Source organism: Siniperca chuatsi, linkage group LG13 (assembly GCF_020085105.1).
Source record: "Siniperca chuatsi isolate FFG_IHB_CAS linkage group LG13, ASM2008510v1, whole genome shotgun sequence".
NCBI classification, from domain to species: Eukaryota; Metazoa; Chordata; class Actinopteri; order Centrarchiformes; family Sinipercidae; genus Siniperca; species Siniperca chuatsi.
This window is the reverse complement of record NC_058054.1, coordinates 16,231,108-16,251,212: the sequence shown is the minus strand read 5'-3', so window position 1 is coordinate 16,251,212 and position 20,105 is coordinate 16,231,108. Positions and strand designations below refer to the sequence as shown.

General features: G+C 41.0%; 1 protein-coding gene across 7 annotated transcripts in view; it reads right to left on the bottom strand.

Annotated features, from left to right (window-relative positions):
- Positions 1-4,819: 4,819 nt before the first annotated feature.
- Positions 4,820-20,105, bottom strand: part of LOC122886643 (ephrin type-B receptor 1-B) — a 153,104-nt gene continuing 137,818 nt past the window's right edge. For 4 of the 7 annotated variants that reach the window (XM_044219075.1, XM_044219077.1, XM_044219079.1 and 1 more), the window contains 5 exons: positions 13,419-13,568; positions 11,158-11,351; positions 9,892-10,047; positions 7,587-9,067; positions 4,820-5,308 (listed from right to left, as the gene is read on the bottom strand). In XM_044219075.1, coding sequence (XP_044075010.1) covers positions 8,959-9,067; positions 9,892-10,047; positions 11,158-11,351; positions 13,419-13,568 — 609 coding nt within the window. In that variant the 3' untranslated portion in view covers positions 4,820-5,308; positions 7,587-8,958. The remainder of the gene's footprint in view (positions 5,309-7,586; positions 9,068-9,891; positions 10,048-11,157; positions 11,352-13,418; positions 13,569-20,105) is intronic. The other 3 variants (XM_044219081.1, XM_044219082.1, XM_044219076.1) reach the window with 2 other exon arrangements.

The window sequence follows — 20,105 nt, the reverse complement described above, 5'->3', positions numbered from 1 at the left end:
GATTAGACTCTGCGGGGGGTTTCTGGGATGGGTGGGGAACTTGTGAGGCAGTGTGTATGTGTTTGTGTGTGTGTGTGTGTGTGTGTCTGTGTGTGGAAGGGGGGGGTAATGTCCCTCCTCATAACCCTTACCCCTTCTCACCCTCTGAAAGAACCAATTACAGCTGTGATCCTCGATCCATCATAACTCACCTCTTCCTCCAGCGCCCATTGTTCACTCTGTACCTGCTGTACAACTGCAGACTGTCTTTCTTCACATATTGTTATGATAAATCCAGCTCATTTACAAACATCTGGATTTTGCAAGGCTTTTGTTTATGTTCCCCCAAGCGCAAATATGATGAAAGATGGCAGTGTTTTCATAATCAACCAAAATCAAATTCTTGTCACATGTTCTTTTTTTCCAATGGGATTGGATACTAAACATCGGAATGACACTTACATTGGTTAAGTTGGGTTTACATTTTCTGTCATTTTCTAAGCTCTTACTGTAAGAAAGAGGAGACTGTAGCAGGCCGACTGCTGTCGTTTCCCAGTGGAGTATACAGTCACCCGTTTCTGTCTTTTTCTCCCTCACTCTCTTCCTCCTGTCACTCTAGACTGTCTCTAAATTACGCCTTATCCCTGCAGGTGCCAACGTCTCTCTGAAATGATTATTCCTACCACACAGAAGATTGCTTTTGGTAATTATATGTATCATAATTAAATTTGATGAACTCCTTCGAGACATAAAATCTCATTTGACCCAGGTGCTGGATTTCTCTTCCTATACACAAAAGGAGAAATGTCCTCTACTATTAAGAGAGATACACTTTGAATCTTACAGCTGACATCTTGATTAAGCCAAGCAGTATTTCCACATTTACCGAATTCACTGAGGTCCATCAGTAACTTAATTACTGAACAAGTGAAATGCAAATTCTTCATCATTACGGCGGAATGAATTGAGGATTAGCTATGTTGTTTCACAAGGGCCAAAATTTGGCTTCTGAAGCAGGAAGAATAAGCTGAAGGTCAATACCTGTTCAGCCAGACCACACGTGGCTGCATGAGTCAGAGGGCTCCACATGTGTCCTGACACTGTTTATAGAAGCAGACACAGAGTACAGTCTCATTTACGGTTTGTTTTTTCATAGTCGAAAAAAAGTGAGCTGTAGACACATCAGCTATGACATTCTCACGACCAGGCAGATGTCTGGGATTCTCATCTTCGTCCTCACCTCATATCACTTCTCCCTTTGTATGAATGGTATCCTTGAGTTTTGCCTCTTGTTTGTACATGTAGTCTATCATCGTTTCAGATGAGAGTCATGAGAGATGTGGCCCAGGTCCTTCTAGTTTTGGCACGTGATATTTACTTGACATCTTCACAGATCCATATTCTTCATACATGTTTGCAATCTATTTACCTAATACTGTCATTCTCTTTCTATATAGTGTAATTTAACTATTATTATTATGTGTACTGTGTACATACAACATCTATTGCATGTCCATCCCTCCTGAAAGAGGGATCCCTCCTCTTTGCTCTTTCTGTGGTTTATTCCTTTTTTCCCACATTAAAGGTTTTTTTGGGGGGTGGAGTTTTTCCTTAACCAAGGGTCTAAGGATACTGTACTGTACAGATTTGAAAGCAAATTGAGGCAAATTTGTGATTTTGGGCTATATTACTAAAATTGACTTTTAATTATAGACGGGTGATAATTGATGATAATTGGTGAAAAACCTTAATAAATTAGTGGAGAAACCATATATAGTGCATAAGGGGTCACTAAATGGTTTGATGAGTATGAAAATGACCAGCGTCACCAGATCTCAACCCGAATGAACAACCTATGGGAGAGTTTGGACCGACGTGTAGGACAGCACTCTCCATCACCATGATCAGAAACACCAACTGAGGGAATATCTTTTGAAGAAATTGTGTTTCATCCATTCAGTAGAGTTCCAGAGACTTTAAGAATCTATGCAAAGGAGCATTGAAGCTGCTCTGGTGGTTTGTGCTTTTTTTTCTTTAATTTTGCCACCCATCTTCGTGCTATATTTAATTATTTGTAAAATTATGCATATCAGGAACCAACCCAATCCTCCACAGAGCTTTTGAACCATATTCAGACTCAGGTCTCCTAGAGCAGTTTGTGCTGCAGGCTTTTCCTAGGCCCCCCAAGATCACCATAAATATGCAGACAGCTTACAGAGGCCCTGCAGCCAGCAAGCGCTGAGATTAGATTTAGGCCTCGGACAATCTCACAAGGCGAACAACCAGTCACTGGGGATCGACACAGCTCCAGTCATTTTATGTTCTCTGTGTTTTGCTAAATCATTACTTCTTTTAAAAATGCACGCACAAGGACAAGGATTTGAGAATTTCAGTTCTATCATTCCTCTCTCTCCCTGCTGGGACTCTCTCTCTCTGTACCATCATCTTTGTCCCATGGTTGTAAGTTCACAATGTTCCTCCACTGTCCTTCACTCAGTATTCACTCCAAGTTTTCTACTCCCACACTCTGATCTGCACCGCTGGATGGATTGCTTTTTCTCCAACTCTCTCCCCTTCTCTCTGCAGGAGTTCCCTGCTGTGCACCAATGCCTTTCTCACAGGTGATTGCTCAGGGAATATTGATTAAGGCAAAGATGTGCTGCTGAGAAGTCACTTTTCAAACTTCCTGTGACTTTAATGTGAAATAAAGTGAGCTGACTCCCTCGTCAGTGATAAACACCCTGTTATGGATGAAGCATACTTTAAGAAAATGCTCTCCATACTCACCTGTCTTCATCTCTTTGGCTTTCTGTCTGCCTCAATCGGTCTATCTCATCCTATTTCTCTTACACACACACACACACACGTCAGCTTTCACACCTAATGTAATATAGCACTCCTTGTCATGAGGGCATATATCTTCCACTATCTCTCTAATTGCTCTGATTAAAGTGACAAACAGGTCCAATTAAGCTAAAGGCGTAGGGGAAGGATACCATAAAGAACATCACCATATCAAAGGTCATTACATCTGTTTAACTATTAGTGGAGCTCTAAAAGTGCAATTAAAGCATCCACATGACCTTGAACTGTGTCCTGAGCAATGTGACATCTCATGTGAAACATGGTAGTATGTGAGAGGGTTACTGTTAAAGCATTTCCTTTTGAAGACCATATCCATTAAAGGAAAATTCCGCTTTAACACAACTTGGGCTTTATATTTGTAGGTTTACCTCTGACAGGGCAAGAAACAAGCAATTGCATCAGACAATTGCTTTTTTCCCCAAAAGCTTTTTGGCTAACCTTGTTTTTTTTAGCTACATTCCTAAATCTCAGCAGTTAACAATGTTACAATTCTATTATTACCACTGGATGCCCAAAATTACAAAAATAAGACTAAAGTTGTATAAAACTGTACTCAAAACACAAAGCTGACATGTTAACGTAAGGCATAACTTAACACCCTCTGAAAAGCTTGTTTTTGCTGACCTCCAGTGATTTAACTTCTCAACTTGCTGTAGTGATGTACAGGTGTACACCGGGACCCCATGACATCACTGTTGGGTGTGGGTACAGGCCTAACCACACCCGGAGAGAGGTAAAAACAGGCTTGAAACTTTCAACCAGAGGGGGCAGTGAAATGCCTGGTGTTACTCTTTAAAGGTCCAGTGTGGCATCTAGCGGTGAAATTGCAGTTTGCAACCATTTGAATACCGCTCGCTTCACCCTCCCATTCCAAGCGTGTAGGAGAAACTACATTGGCTGCGAAACTCGCGAAAAAGCAAATGGCCATATCTAGAGCCAGTGTTTGCTTTGTCCGTTCTGGGCTACTGTAGAAACATGGCGGTGCAACATGGCAACCTCTGTGGAAGGGGACCCGCTACCTATGTAGATAAAAACAGCTTATTCTGAAGGTAATGAAAACACAACAATTCTTATTTTCAGGCGATTATACACTAATGAAAACATACGTATAAATATTTTATTCCATTTCTGCCAATAGCTCCTCCTAAATGTTACACACTGGACCTTTAATTCAAAGATCTCAACATTTTTATCAACATCATGTCAAAACATTTTTAGGAAAACAGCAGATGCTTTCACCACTTCTTCAGTGACATCATTGCATACACCCTCATAAACGGACAGTGAGAGTGAAGCACTTTATTTAAATATCACAAACTTGAAAAGACAGAAAGTTAACCGTTTCATGAATCTTGTTGGCTTTCTCTGTCGGTTTGGCACAGCTCCTGCACAGCAGTCTCTCTGCTAATATGAAGCTGGATATTATCAATCAATTTGAGTCAATAAACTGTTATGGAGTAATGCTGAGACTTGGATACATCCCCATATCTTTTGACTCACCCCATTAACCATATCATTACTGTTCAACAGGCTTTCCAGTGTGTGAAGTGCTCTAAAAGTCTCTGTTTCTGGCAACTGGAATTTACAAGACTACTGTGACTGCTTGTGTATTTGTATGCGTGTGTGTGTGCAAGTATGCATTTGAGATCCAGATAAGAGTGTAGATGGGAGGATAATTTCCACTAGTTTGTCAAAATATTGTCAGTTTCCTTGGAGAGCCATTCTTTGGGTTAGCATGTAATCTGAGTGACGGCTTGTTTATTAGTGGCTGATGGCTTTTAACATGTGCTGCAAGCCAGACCGGTGGTGACAAAAAGCTGTTTATTTCCTTAGCCATTATACAACCAAGCATTAGACGTCACACTCGCACACAATGCTGACAGTAGTGTTACTGGATAATAACCCTTCCTCTCCACTTTCTTGACTCACCATTAATGAAAACAGAATTATCGCCCAGTCACACACCATAAAGTGATTGACTTGTTTTCCAAGGCGTTTATTGAGTGCATTTTAGTACAATAGTTCTCAGAAAGTTACAGCTTACAAACTCTTGACACGTACTTGTCACAATTTACAAGTGGTAGCTATACAGAAACAAAAAAAAAAGAAACCGTTCACACTTTTATACAATGTACCTGTGCACACATAAATGTCTGTACACACAAATGTGCCCGCTATGCACACACACATACATTAAGTCTCACACACGCACACACACACACACACACACACATGAATAAACAAACTGTGACATGTGCAGACTCATATTCAGCTCCACCGTCCATTGTGTACCATAGAAGGAGGTTGTGACTGGTATCCTGGAAAGGTCCCATTTCACTTGGTCTTCCTCCTCATTGGCTGCCCATAGCAATTCTTCTGTGTTCACTGTGTGTGTGTGTGTGTGAACATGAAGTGTTGCGTGTATGCTGTTTTATGTGTGTGTGTAAATCTTTGAGTCCACAGTCTGAAACAGAAGGGAAAAAAAGAGAATGGAGTAATTTAATAAGTTTAGTTTTGTAGGGTGTCGCGTCAGATCATTTTCAGGTGAACACGGCTTCTACTGTTCTGACCTATAAATGACAGGCATGAAATCGGCTACTAAAAGGATCGTTGGTCACTTCTTCGACAGTTACAGCACCGTGAAACATTTAACAAGCTGTTCTTGTGTTTTGTATCAGTGTGTGATGAATGGCTTCCATACGAAACGGCTTTCAGAAAGAGATGGCGAACCGCCTTTCCATTCATCACACTGGAGTGTCATTACAGTCAGATATTTAGAAAGACAAACAGAGCAAATGGAGGGAAAAAAAAGAATTACACTGTTGCATAATGAATACATTCTATTATCTCATTCACAGGCTCCTGGGTTGAAAAGCAAATACATGAGACTGAGCTGAATAGAGGACTAATGCATTCAAATTGAATCACTGGCTTCAGCGAAAGGGATTTATGCCAATCTCAAGGAGCATGTGATTATATTTAGGAATACTTGGTAAATCAATGACTAGGGGAATTCAAAAGAAAAAGCTATTGATTTTGCTCATGAGGCAAACCAGTTGCTTGATTACAGTATTTTCCATTACCAAACTAAACCAAAGAAATTAACATTTATGTAATGACAAAGATGTTGCAGCATAAAAAACACATAAAGATGAAAGAGGCTGATTCACCTCAATGAATAAACTTTCTAACTTTCATCTAACCATCCTTTCTTTATGACACTTCTGCCCTGCATCTCCCCCTCCTGTAAACTGACTCATCCGCCTCTTTCTATCACATATGCACACACTCTGTCGGGTCTCTGCCCACTTTCTCTTCATTAAGCATCAGGCTGGAAACCAGACGCGAGAATAGCATAATTGAGGGTTCCTCAGTGTGTGTGTGTGTGTGTATTTCTTTTTTGACAGTCCCATCAGTCTCCCTCCCTGTGGCTGATCAGATGCCTGTCAGACGGGGGTCCCAGCAGGTGTTTGCACCCCTGCCTGGGCCCACTGGAGCATGAATCCAACGATTTCTCAAGCTGGCCCCGGCCCAGCCCAGCCCAGCCCAGCCCCGGCCCAGGACAGCTTGGTTACACCCAGGATAAACGAGCTGGAGATGTGCCAGCCAGCGGGAGTAGCCAGGGAGAAAGGGCAGGACAGACAGAGGATGAGAAGGAGGAGGATGATTTGAGGGGGGTGAGTATACTTAATAATCTGCTAATGGGCCTGCCATCAATTTCTAATTTTGGATGCAAGGTGGTTAGAACCGTCGTCACTCATGTCTTTTCAAATAGGGCCAAAAGGGATTTCAGCAGGGTCACAGCTGAAGTATCAACTGAATTGATACTACAATAGCTCATGATAATTGTCTGTGAGCTAAGGGATTTTGCTGCCATGGCTGTATGTCAAAGTAATATTGCCACAGGAACATTCAGGTCAGTTTGCTTTCAGTAAAAGGCCAGTGCTGTTAACATTATTTCATCAACAGTTGACAAAACTTGATTTATAAAATATAACAACAATTCCTCATAGCTTTCCAAAAGCCTGAGCCTGAAGCAAGTGACCAGAAAAAAAGTACAGAGCAAAACCACCACTACTCATCACCAAGCTATCCTGAAGTTGTTGCCACTGTGACACTATCGCATTGCACAGACCAATCACAGTGCAATCATAAAGGACCATCCCGAGACTAAAAAAGAGGAATCATCCTTGTGCACTATCCAGAACTATGCTCAAAATATATTCCAGAATACTGCAGTGTAATTTCATAGACAGTCATCCATGGCATCCCTTGGGCATAATGTAGAAGTCTTGCAATCAAATACTTCCAAAGATTTCCAAACACCAATTCCTGCAGCTATGAGTTATGGCAAGATTCATATATCAACCTGCCTACCCATATGGTAGCAGCATAGAGTAAGAGTGCATAGGTTTACTCAGCAGCTTAGCTGCAGCCGTCTATGGGAGGCTGCACTACACTGGGAGCAGTGTGCCCCTGTGGGCTGTTTAAGTCTCTGTGTTTATTGGAATGGCATCAGGCGTCTGTTGGCAAACCTCAGCCCAGATGTTCTTTTTCACTGTGTAGAGAAGTGCTGCTGATTCACTCTGATTTCCAGTGCCTTGATTAGCTACTCTCCTATGCATTTCACACTTGCATCAAATCTTGCCTTGCCCAATATATTTGCCATATATATGGCACTAACTGGATTTGCCTGAAAGATGTTGAGTAGAGTTTTTCCTGTGTGATCAGCGGGTACTTACCGTGGATTTGGGCTGGCCAAGGCGTGGAGTTTCCTTCCCCTCTTGATGGTGCTGAGCACTCCCAACACAAACAACAGAACAAAAAACAAACAAACAAACAAAAAAAAAACATAAAACATATCTGTACAAGTAAGTGCTCACCAGCAAGAGACAGCATGTGTACACCCACATTAAACATGATCTCCAATAAATGGATATTTTGAACTCCTACAGCAATTTTCATATAGATCTACAATATCAATTCTCGCCCACAATACCTTTAATCTTTTCCTCAGGTTAAGATTCAGTCAGGATTGTCCTTGTGTCCCTGGAACAGGGAGACATACAACCCAGTGTCCGTTGTTCAGTCGTCTGAGGGGAACCAGGACACCGTAGAAATCTACACATTGCATGTGTCTATCACAATCTAGTCAACAAACATGTCTTTGCCAAAAATGCAAGCAGAGAGTTCTGTACATACATTTTCATACATATCACCTTCAATATGAAGGTTTATTATGAAAGATATAATCATATTTAGCAAGAGATAAACATATTTATATTCTCTGAATCTGGGTGGGGCTGGTTAAGAAGTCCTTTGGCAAGGCCTTCCACCCAGGACTCCACAGGTAGTGTTAAAGTTAAAATACGAGTGGACGGCGTCTTGCTATAGTGATAAAACAAACAAACAAACAGATGGTAAAAGACAAAAATATAACTAGCTCTGAATTTTCACCAGTCCGTTTACAATACATTTTTCAAATTCTCCAAACAAGCAAAAGATGATGTGAAAGTTAAAAATGGTGCTCCACTGTGCATCCCTGTATGCTTCTCCCTCTAATTATTACTACTTGTAATTGCTTTTTCTTCTGGGACTTATTTCTGGCCAGGTCAAGGCATCTTCATTGCACACATTGATGACGGTAAAATCACAGGTCACACGTTGTTTCTAAATGTCTCACACTTCTGTTTACAATTTTAACATCTTCTAGTCCGGATAATATAGAAGTACAATATCACTCGTTTTACCATACAGTCTGAAAATGTGAGAGATTCCCTGTGTCGATGTCTGATTGTTGGAGTTATTTTGGTTTACAATGACATTAATGGCAGTCTATAACCACAGTAACTGATGTCTGTCATCCTTTTGTGGATAAATGGAGAAACAGTATCAAGTCTGGACCCTGAACTCCTGGCGTGGATTGCATGAAGTGTGATAGCTGTTAACCGTGTGGTAGTGTAGACCCTGGTCTCCTGTTGTCATGGTAGTGGATTAGATTAAGACAATAGTCTCGACTCTGGCGCGTTCCGATGGATCGGGGGTCATTCGAGGGCTGCCATTGTTGTTGGTCCTGCGAATGCTGCCCGCTCCGTGGCACAGCGCCCCCTGTAGTCATGCCATAGTCGTGGGTGACTGACTTATCTGCACCCTCATGGACTGGATATTACTGAGGATCTTCTTCTGGTGGCCTGCCAGGGTCACTCCTATTCTCAGCAAGTCCCTAGAGAGAAAGATGCAAAAAGAAAGAAAAATGAAGAGCAAGAATATATGCAAGAATATATTTTGAAGCAATAGATGAATGGATTTCCATCATACTGAAGATGGAATGGATCATTTGAGTATGAAACGATTATATTAGCAATCATTTTCTGGTGCATTTACAGGCCTAACATCACTATATATGAAAGCACAATTTCAGGATGGAAATGAACAGAAAACACAAATTTACAAAATTAATTATATCACTTGAGAGAAGACTTACTAATGCATGTTGCTTTGCATTGCAAAGAGACTGCATAAATGCCACCCAGCCCCAAGCATACATTTTTAATAAAAAATGTTAGAATGATTTTACATTTTCACATACATTTGTAGACCAAGCAACACTGTTAATTAAAATAAATGAAGTGCAATATTTGTATCTATTGGTAACACAAGTGCTATGAGAAATGCTGTCATGACCCATGCATTGAAATGTTCCACATAAACAGCAGCAAATAAATATGCCTCTTAAAATGTGTATTTAAAGGATTTACATTTTCATAGAAAGTCCTTAATTATTAGATAATAATAATAATAATTGAAGAGCACAGATGGAAATTTTCTTAACACAATGACAGAATGATTTTCTGTTATAATGACTTATATTTTTATGCATTACCCATACAGGCTTTACTTTGATGCAATCATTCAAAGACTTGAGTCACTGGGTGCATTCATGTTAAAAATACACGCACTTGTCGTTGAGTCATTTTATACAAGTGTGCTCATCAAGTGCCATATGGGTTTGGAACCCTTCATTTGCACATGAGCAGGTGAACTCACTCTGAGGTCATTTGAGCCACCAGCTGCAGGGAGGTAAAGCCTGAGTTGAGGAAGTTGTCTCTGTACTGGCTCATCTTGATGGCAGCGAGCCAGTCCTCTACTGAGCTGAAGGTGTTGAAGTCAGGTATGGATCTGTCCAACAGTGGCTGAGAAGGCCTGGAGGGGGGGGTTAAGAGGAGCTATATAGCAGGGCTTTGATGCAATATTAAGCACAAAGGATTTAAAGAGAAGGAGAGAAACTGTGATTATGGTGTTTGCATAGTGTGCCTGTGTGTGTGTACTGTGTGAATACTGGCTTTGGAAAGTATTCTGACCCCTTCATTTTACACTACATATTATACCTACCAACGTACCTATCTATAAAAATGTTTAAAAAGAGCAAAACACGTAAAAATATTATCTGGCATCAATAGAGAAAACCTCCACTCCTGAGCCTGAATGCCAAGTGCTGCAACTAGATAAACAAACATACCCCTCATTACCTGGCTGATACTATGCCTACAATGAAGCATGCTATGATGATGCTTCTGTGTCAGATATTGTTAAACTGGTCACAATTGAAGAAAAACATTCTCCATTACACAAACTCAAACAGGGCCAAAAGTTCACCTTTCAACATGGCAGCAACCCAAAGCACACAGCCAAAACAAGTGGCTTCAGGACAAGTCTCTGAATGACCCTCAGTGACCCAGCCAAAGCCTGGAGATTGGAGTGGAAAATCTGTGGAGAAACCTGAAGCTTGCAGTTCACAGACAGTCCACATCCAATCTGGCAGAGCTTGAAAGGATCTTAGGCGAAGGGTGGAAGAGACTGTCCAAAACAAGGTGTGCAGAAATGGCAAAATCGTATCCAATAAGATGCCAAAATCAAGGCCAGTGGTGCCTTTACAAAATAATGAATAAACATTCTGAATATGTACAGTATGTAAATTAGATGTTTCTGTATATTTTCAGTTTTCTAAAAACATGTTTTTGCTCTATCATTATGGAGTATAAATAATTTGTATAACACCACAAAATGTGGAAAAAGTGAACTTTCTGAAGCCAATATGGGGGTGTGGATGGGTGGGAGGAAAAGTTCAGGTTTGATGCAATCAACAGTAATAAATTCATGTTTATTTTATGAGAGGATAAAAAGTAAGCATGTGCTTGCTGGGTTAGTTTTGCAGACAGCATGTGTAAATAAAACAGATGAAAAGCATATTTGTGTGTCCACTTCAGGGTGAATGTGCATGTTATGTGCTGTTGAAAAAGTGTTTTTACTTACACTGCAGGGATGTTGGCTACAGCTTTGAGGCTGGTGGGGTTACGGATCATCTTGTCCAGGGTGCTGACGATGTCGTTGAAGCGGGGTCGTACGTTGCGGTCCTTCTGCCAACAGTCTAGCATCAACTGGTGCAGGGCACTGGGGCAGTCCATAGGTGGTGGAAGACGGTAGTCCTGTTCAATGGCATTAATCACCTGGGGGAGAAAGGGTGGGAAGGGGAAGCTCGGGATGTTATTTATTCCGAAATTGAGATAACTGATATTTCTATATTATAAACCACACTTAAGTCATACAGTAATTACAACTAACTGCTCTCAGTTACAGTGTTTTTCTACCAGCTGGCTGGTTGTCAAAAATATACTTCATTAAAAACAAAATACTAATTTGAGTTTTCAGTGACTGATGACATTAAGCATATCCACTCTGTAATCCTGACATGCTCATCCCTGCCTCAACAACATCCCCACCAGCACCCCACCCCCGCCCAATACAGATACACTCCCTCTGGTCACTCAAGAGATAGTTAGCATTCAGGCTGATGTACCCTTCCTCTTGACTCTAGCCAATCACGTGTCACTCCTGGAGGACAGAGCAAGGAAAGAGACAGAAAGGAGAGCAGAGGCAGTGTAGAAAGAAGTTGCTGGGGAACGGGCAGATTGTATATAATTAACACTGTGAAGTACAGCCACTTAACACATGTCTCTTAAAGGCTGCACAGGATATCCTGGCCTTGTTATAGAGAAGCTATGACTAAGAGCTTCAGGGTAGTCAGAGTTAAGAGTCAAGTGTGAAGTTCAATCAGAACTTGAGGCAGATTTGGAGAATTAGGCAGAGGTGGAGTACCTATAATTCAGTGACCACCCCTCACACTCCACACACTGTTTATTAGCTATAATGTATGACTGTAATACATATACAAACAGTGAAGTCAAAATAAATATATTATATCAAAAAATCTGCAGCTATGAAGCCACTTCTTAGACACTACAAAGATTTACCCAAGATTACACAGATTGCTGCATTGCACATTGATGGACCTAGCTCTCACCCATATCCATATATCCATACTATGTGTAGATGTAATCTTTTCTTAAAAATGCATAGTTGCAAGATAAGGGTCTGATGTGAAATCAAGTGTAAAAGATACTATCATTAAAAATTAGAGGCTGCTCTGTAGGTTGCCAAATCCACCCTGGAGTTGAGTGCAACTCAGCAGAATCTTGACAAATGGTGCATATGGAGAAGTGGTTGGTTTTGTGTGTGTGTGTGTATGTGTGTGTGTGTGTGTTTAAGTGTGTATGTGTGTGGGGACTGAGCAGCCGGACATGCTGAACGTTGCCAGTCCTCTTCTCTGCATTAGTCCCACCAGGCAGTGTTTGCTGCTGGCCCACTGAGGCAACATCTGTTGGGTTGGACGGTCCTCGTGGAGCAGGGTCCATAGAGGCCTGATGGTTGGCTAGTTGTCTCACTAAAGGAGCTTAGGAAGAGAGACCTCATAGTACGGGACTATATCCAATGGCTGTGTGTGTTTGTGTTGGTGCCTGTGTGTTTGTGGGAGTCTGTGTGTGTGGACCTTATCCAAACGGACATGGAGAACAAAGCAGAGCTCTCAGCAATCATTCATTGCTCTCAAAAGCCAGCCAGGAAGGAAAGGGGATAGTGTGAGACTGTCTCCATAATAAGTCTGCTTTCAAAGTCAGAGTCAAGGACATCTTCAGTGATGATGCTATGAGATGAGAACTGATAAAAAATGTGTGATTTATTACAGCTTCCTCTCTTATGAGTTCTCCTCCATTGTGTATCTATGTGATGAAAAGACAGTATATAACCACATCTGTACGGAAATGGCCATCCTAATAATGAAGTAGTTTATTCAGATTCAAACTTGTTTTTTACTGCATGAAAGTTGAGAAAAGTGATAACACTCAACTTAAATGTTCGTTTTTATGATCTTTCTTAAAGCTCCCATGAAATGGGCAATTGAACTTCCTAGAAAATTGCTACCTCCTAAAAAAAAAAAAAGGTGCGTCTTCAGTGATGAGGTCATGCTGCACTAGTGGGTGTAACTAAAAACAAATTTTTTGACAATTACACCTTTCTGCCTGTCCTATCTAATAAAACTGCCTTTCTCCTCATAATTGGCAGCCCATTTATCTATCACTGTCCAATATCCTTCCCCAACATCCTGTTTCAAAAGGAAATACATCACATTAGGAAAGTAATGATATCATTTCATGGGATGTTTACAAATAAACACTTACATCCTGGTTGGACATGTCCCAGTAAGGCCTCTCTCCAAATGACATCACTTCCCACATGACGATGCCGTAGCTCCACACGTCACTAGCCGAAGTGAACTTTCTATAAGCGATGGCCTCTGGTGCTGTCCACCTCACTGGGATCTTCCCACCCTGAGGAAAGGAGAAAGTAACAAAAGGGGCAGAAGGTGAAATTAAAGAAATTTTGAGTTCCAAAAGTTTGAGTAAAAAAAAAAAAATTCAGTTGTCACACGTTTAAATCGGCCATTACCTAAGTCGGCTTGTCTCGACTGTCCTACTCCATCTCTCTAACTCTCTTTCCCCTCATCCACCCAGCGTATCAATCCTCCAGCAGCCAAAACATACACAAGATTCTGCCTCTGTCTCAGCAGCAGCTCCAGACAGTGTTCGCCCTTCACACATCGACCAATATCACATTTAGCGTCTCCTCTCCAGCCCTGTTTGAATAAAGGAAGATAGGCCCGGGCTTCAGCTCGTACGTCGAGCATGTCTGCCTGTAATTGGGCTACTTGGGCCTCAGGCATGCCATGCGCCCTGTTGACTGAAATTGACAGCTGCTTGTTTAAAATTCCACACACATCCTCACACACATAACATAAGCTCCAGCACAGACATAGATGATTGTATGTACACACACACACACACACACACACACACACACACAGCACCTCCCCTTATATCTGAGTTGAGCTCACCACCAGTTTAATAATGCCAATTAGCTGAACCTGAACATTTGCAGATAAGTCGCCGTTTGAAACGAACCCAAACCCGGAGAGCAACCTACACAGACTACCCTGTTCCCTGGGAGAGGGAGGGAGAGAGGAGAAACAACAGATAAGTGAGGAGAATGAGATACAGAAAATAGTTCTTCTGGGGTGTTTTCATACTGCAGGCTGATGTTTGAAATGCTGGACAAGAATAATCATAAATAGATTTACTTGTGTATTTTCCTGTATGTGTGCATCTATACACACTTATGTAGGTGTTACAGGTCAGTGCTGTGTGGCACTGCGGAGGTGGAGAGGCTGAGCTCATTAATGAGCACCTCTTTAGGGTTTGACCTTTGAGAAGTTGCTGACCCTGAAAAAAGATTGAACATCTGACCCTGAATGGAGACTGCTGTCAGGACACACTGCAAGATGCAGAGGCAACACTCAGCTCTCAGTGAGCACACCAGCCAAGAAAGGGACATGAAGCACTGAAGGAATTAGGCAGTGGTGCAATGTGTGGTTGTGTGAGTGTATGACAGACAGAGAAAATGAGAGAACAAGAAAGAAATACAGAGAGGAAGAGATCAATAGTCGAATAAAGGCTATCTAAGCCCCAGCCACTTCAATGCTTTTCTCATATCTCAGACTAGTTCATATCTCAATCGTTTCATCTAAACTGAAACCCCAGGACACTTTCACTTGCCCTTTCTTTTGACTGAGGGCAAATGGAGTTACGCAGACACAAGCCAAACCATCCTCCGTACAAAAATATAAAAAGGCCAATCCCCTTCTTCTTCATCTGTCACTCTGTCAGGGGCAATGCTTCAAGTCAATTATTTTGTGTGGATGAACATACATAAGATGAAAAACGAAAGAAATAAACGCAGAATAACATGAAAAAAATTGCTGCTCCAAGCAAAATGCTGTCTATTACAGCCCGTCTTTATCAGTACTCGCTTACTCCCTCCCTCGCTCTGTACATCTAGTCTCATGCCCCAGGACCCTGTTGGGATATGAGCTGAGTGTCGCTGGAATGGCCTGAGCAAAGACACAGGCTTCACATGAAGCTCCCTGTGCGCCTCCAATGAGACAGACTTTAGTAATAACATTTCCAAGGCGAGTGAGTCAGAGGCAGCTATGCAAACCCTTGGTAATTACTGCTGTGGGCCAGTGATAGCTCTGCCAAAATCCTGCTTTAATAACACGAAGTGCTGAACAGCTCATGCATACAGGGAAGAAGGCAAAAACATAATGAAAAGCATTGGAGCTTTTTTTTTTCCCGGGAAAAAGAGCGTTAATACCACGTGCTTTTGTGCTGACCTAATGTCAACACAAAAGCATGAGTCCTTTGTGAAGCCTCAAAGCATGGGGAGAGCTCTTTGGATATGATATATCATGCTGGCTACTGAAAAAGGAACAAGCTGTTTTCTGTTTGCCTTCAAGTGAAATATTGCCTCGAAAACAGAATTCACACACTCCTATTATCTCGGACAGTTAACTCAGAATTTGTGTAGATGAGCCACTGCTGCTACAGAACTTCTAGGCCTTGAGAGGAGTAATCTGTAATGATATCAAGTGATACTTTGCAAAACTCCCTTGATAATACATAAAGTGGGGGACATACAGTGCCTGATTTTCCAGAGATACTGGATGGGTCTATTTTCAGTTCAATAAATATTGGCACTATGAAGAAAAAGCGAGTGGTCACGAGGGCGTGAAAACCTGAAATAAATGTGCCACAAAGATACCTTACCATATGTTGATGTCAAAAAACCTTTCCTCATTTTCCACACTCTTTGACATTAGCAATTTGTTTTTGTTTTTCTGTGTTTAAATTCCCACATCATGCATGTGGACAACACATCCAGCCATGTTTTGCACACAGAATTCTCATCCAGAACACCTTGAGCAGACACAGGAATGTGCTGTCACCCTTATGTCACCAGAATGAGATTACAGTATGTGACTGGTTCCACCTGGTTGTAACCGCCTGTGACAGGTTGTGACCAGTTGTGACAGCTAGCAATATGTCTGGAGTATGACTGCAAACAGAGATGTTCTGGGACTGCCAGGTTCAGAGGTGTCACGGTGAGATGAGTGTGTTCCTGTGACAGCCAGGTCTGAAAGATGAAGGATAAACATGTGGTAGCCAGGTAATATGTGTATTTACTAGTGTCTGTTATGGTCCCTTGGCCCATACACATAGAAGGATATGAAACACCTGTCATGTATTTGCAGTGGCTTAAGCTATGCATCCACCAATGTGCCAGATACCTTCATGTTGACTGTCACTGATATGCTGCTGCAAAATGAAATCCGGAGCGAATATACCTGTCAGAGTGCAAAACAGTCATCACTAACATGCAGCAATGTCCCAGATAAACATAGTGTAATTGAAAAAGAAGAGTCCAGTGTTTGGTCTTGTTTTCACTCAGCTTTTTCACTTCACACAAGCTATTTAGAGATTCCAAATAAACTTTCTCCTTCATTTGGAAGACAAATATGTAGATCTCCCTCTCCCTTTCTTTTTTTCTCCCTGTTCCCTCTTCTCCTTTCCTTTACTCCTCCAACTTCAGTAATCCATTTCCAAACAATGCACACTCAAATGGACTTGAGCACATTTACTTAGGCTGGGAAGAGTGCTCCATCAACATCCTTTTAATGAAATCTTGAGAGCAACGATCTGCCCTGGATGTCTGCCCAAATAGAATGAGAAAGAGAGTGAGAGATATGGAGAGAGGCCAAGAGAGGAAGAGTGACATGGAGAGATGGGAAGAAAAATAGAACAAGAAAAAAAGGGACGGGGTTGGTGACAGAGATGTTGGTTTCTCAGACACCCATGGGAATGTCTGGTGGAGAGAAAGACACAGGTCTTTGCCTTATATACCATGGAGTCATGCAAAACTTGAGGGAAGCATTTGTCAAAGTTTTATTTTGTGCTCCAAAGATCACAGTCAAACAGTCTCACATTAGGCTGGGAACTCTTTGAGGCTTTTTGTTTTTAGATTTGATTAACAGATGAATTCTAAAAAATTCTTTATGCTGCGTGGGAAGATAACAGAGGGGAATGAAAAAATACCATACACCCAGAATAGCCCCCATAATTGCTCTACTTCTGAAAAAAATGAAATTGTGATCAAGATCAAAATACCTACAGTATGCTTCATATTGTCGGGAACCTTCTGTCTGTAACATTCTGATCCCATTTTTTAAAATAATTGCTACGAGAAACTGAAATCCAGTCAGGTTACAGTATAAATTACAGAACAATACAGCGAGACACTATTTTAGTGATATGTTTCATGCACCCCTTATTATTTAGAGTGTGCTTAAAACTGAGAAATAAGGCTATCTTAGTCATGTCACTGACTAGTGCGCAACTCCAACTGCATCCAAATAATCTAATAATCTATAAGGTAATAAAGCTAGAGGAAACTCAACATAGGGAATTTGTAACTTAATTTGTTACATGTCTCCTATGTCATTAAAAACTGTTCAGGACTTCTTTACTGTTTCAATACTCTTTATTGTCAACTTAATTCTTAGTTCTTGGTTCAGCTTTAATTCCTGGATTCCAGAGTTTACGTTAGCTTAATTAACTAGCTAGCTGTAGCTGATAAAATCTGCTAGCAACAGTTATCGTTTCAGCAAAATCGATGGGTGTCGTCTAGAAATGAGAAGTCTGCGTTTGTCTAAAAAAAATGTCTGAAATCAAGGACCAATTGTTTAAAAAATGACTAAGAATTTTGAGTTGTAAATCTGCCACTGTTATACTGCATAATATGTGCTATGCAATGGAAAACTTGACAGACAAAGCAACAGTAACTAAGGGGGGTGAGGCTTACATTTTCCAAATATGGAATATTACTGCTCCTCTTGGGCATCACCTTTGAAGTATAATTGACAGGTCAATTATTACCTAACTAGACTTGAGAGAATGGTGACTTGCTGACTTCTATGTAGTGTTGCAAAGTGAATATCACTGTCCATTTGTTTAGATTTCACCATTAGAAATACAAAATATTACCTTTTAAAGTGATTATGTAAACCATATTTGTATGCAACCTGCATTTCAGCCACAAATGCAAAACCAATTTGGCCTGATAAACAAGATTTAGTGAAGGACACAACAGTTTAAACATTTTCAGCACCAGGTGAGAATTGTCAATTTGCAGACTAAATTTTGTTTCCGCCAAAGCAATTAGACAACTAATACACCACATGTATTTTATTATTATAGCTACAGCTTTGCGCAAACATTAATGTTTAAAGGGACAATTAACCCCAAAAGCAAAAATACATATATTTCCTCTTGCCTTTGAGCAGTTTTATGTAGGAACTATCAGTAGAAAGGTAATAGTTCCTACATGAGAAGGCGCTATAGCATGTGGATTTGTTTTTGTGTGACGTCTTGAGATTGTCTTTATTTAATTTGCATATAATACACATGTCCATATGTACCATCTAGGCTTCTCTCAGAAATGCCAGACCCACCTATGATGATTTTTATGATTTACTTTTTTGTAACTTCAGATGTTCTTGCTTTTTTATTATTTACTCCATTAATTATCCCCCTTCCCCAGCATCATTAGCACCTGCCTGTGTTTTGTTAAACAGAAGTTCCAACTCCCTCAGGGAAACCTCACCAATAGACCTCAACATGTCTGCTGTCAAACCTTGCAAGTATCCCATCTTACTTGTACTATTCCATGCTAATATTAGACAGTGACCTTGGCCCCATGATTCCTTCACAGGATGTGGAAAATAGGCAATTACATCTACAGACAGTCTTATCAAACTGGAGCACAACCTGAATACAGATTCAGTCAGATTTTCCCTTTAATATGGAGGCTAATATTGTTCCTCATGTTGTTAAAGCTACTGGGAAGGTAGTTATGAAGGCCCCTTTAATGAGATAACAATATGAAAAAAGCAATGGTTATGTCAGCGCTTTTATTTTGAAGATTTTAAAAGCAGAAGTCCTTATTTGGAAGTTACTGCTTTGGTTAACCAACACACTGAATCTCCCCTTGTGACTGCAGTGTTTTTATGGAGACAGGCTCAACAACAGAGAAGGTATCTCTTTCACTGGTTGTACACAAACCACTTTGTTGTGAATCCTGCTCAGATGCAAATGCAGTCCAACAGCCACAGATGGTGAATCAATGCCCACCTTATACTGACTCTGGCAAATGTGACAGAAGGTATAAATGAAGGTGAAGTGCTTTGGATGGTTGCTCCCTCTTTGATGCAGGGACCAGGTATGGTATCATTTCCATTCCTGGATATTTTTTGCAGCTACATTTACCACAAGACTGAGCAAATTAAACTCTACAATCTTATGAATGAGCGTGACTGGGGTTCAAATCCCAGCAGTAGCGCCTCCAGCTTGGCAGGACACTTAGGTGGGAAGCCAGTTGGGGATCATGCCTGGTCACTGCAGTGGTGACTCATACTTATGGGGTCTGTGCAGGAGAGCATGAAATTTACATGATCTCCCAGTGAAACTGAAAAGTACGTACCTGGCATGTGAATGTACTGGTCTACGCGTTCCCTAAGCTAAAAAAGGGAGTTGGAAATGGCAGGGTATTATGGGAAATTCAAACAATTACATTGAGGAGAAAAGGGGGGAAAGATTTCTGAGGTTCCTACCGAACATCACATGTGAATGACATGATGTAATCCAGATCCAAATAGTCAAATTATACATTTGGCGATATCAGCCCTAGATTGTTTTCCAACATGACTGATACTACATTAAGCTCCAGCTGCAAACTACAGCTAGTGGGAATTGGAGAAAATGTTTTTATCTGAATTTGTGTTGTTCCAACTACAAAATACAAGAGCAGCATTTGTTTTGGAACTTCAGCAATGTATGTGTATATATACAGGTTGTCTTTGAACACCAAAAATAGCCTACAGTAAACCTAGGCTTGTTGAATTACTGAGGGAGAATGAG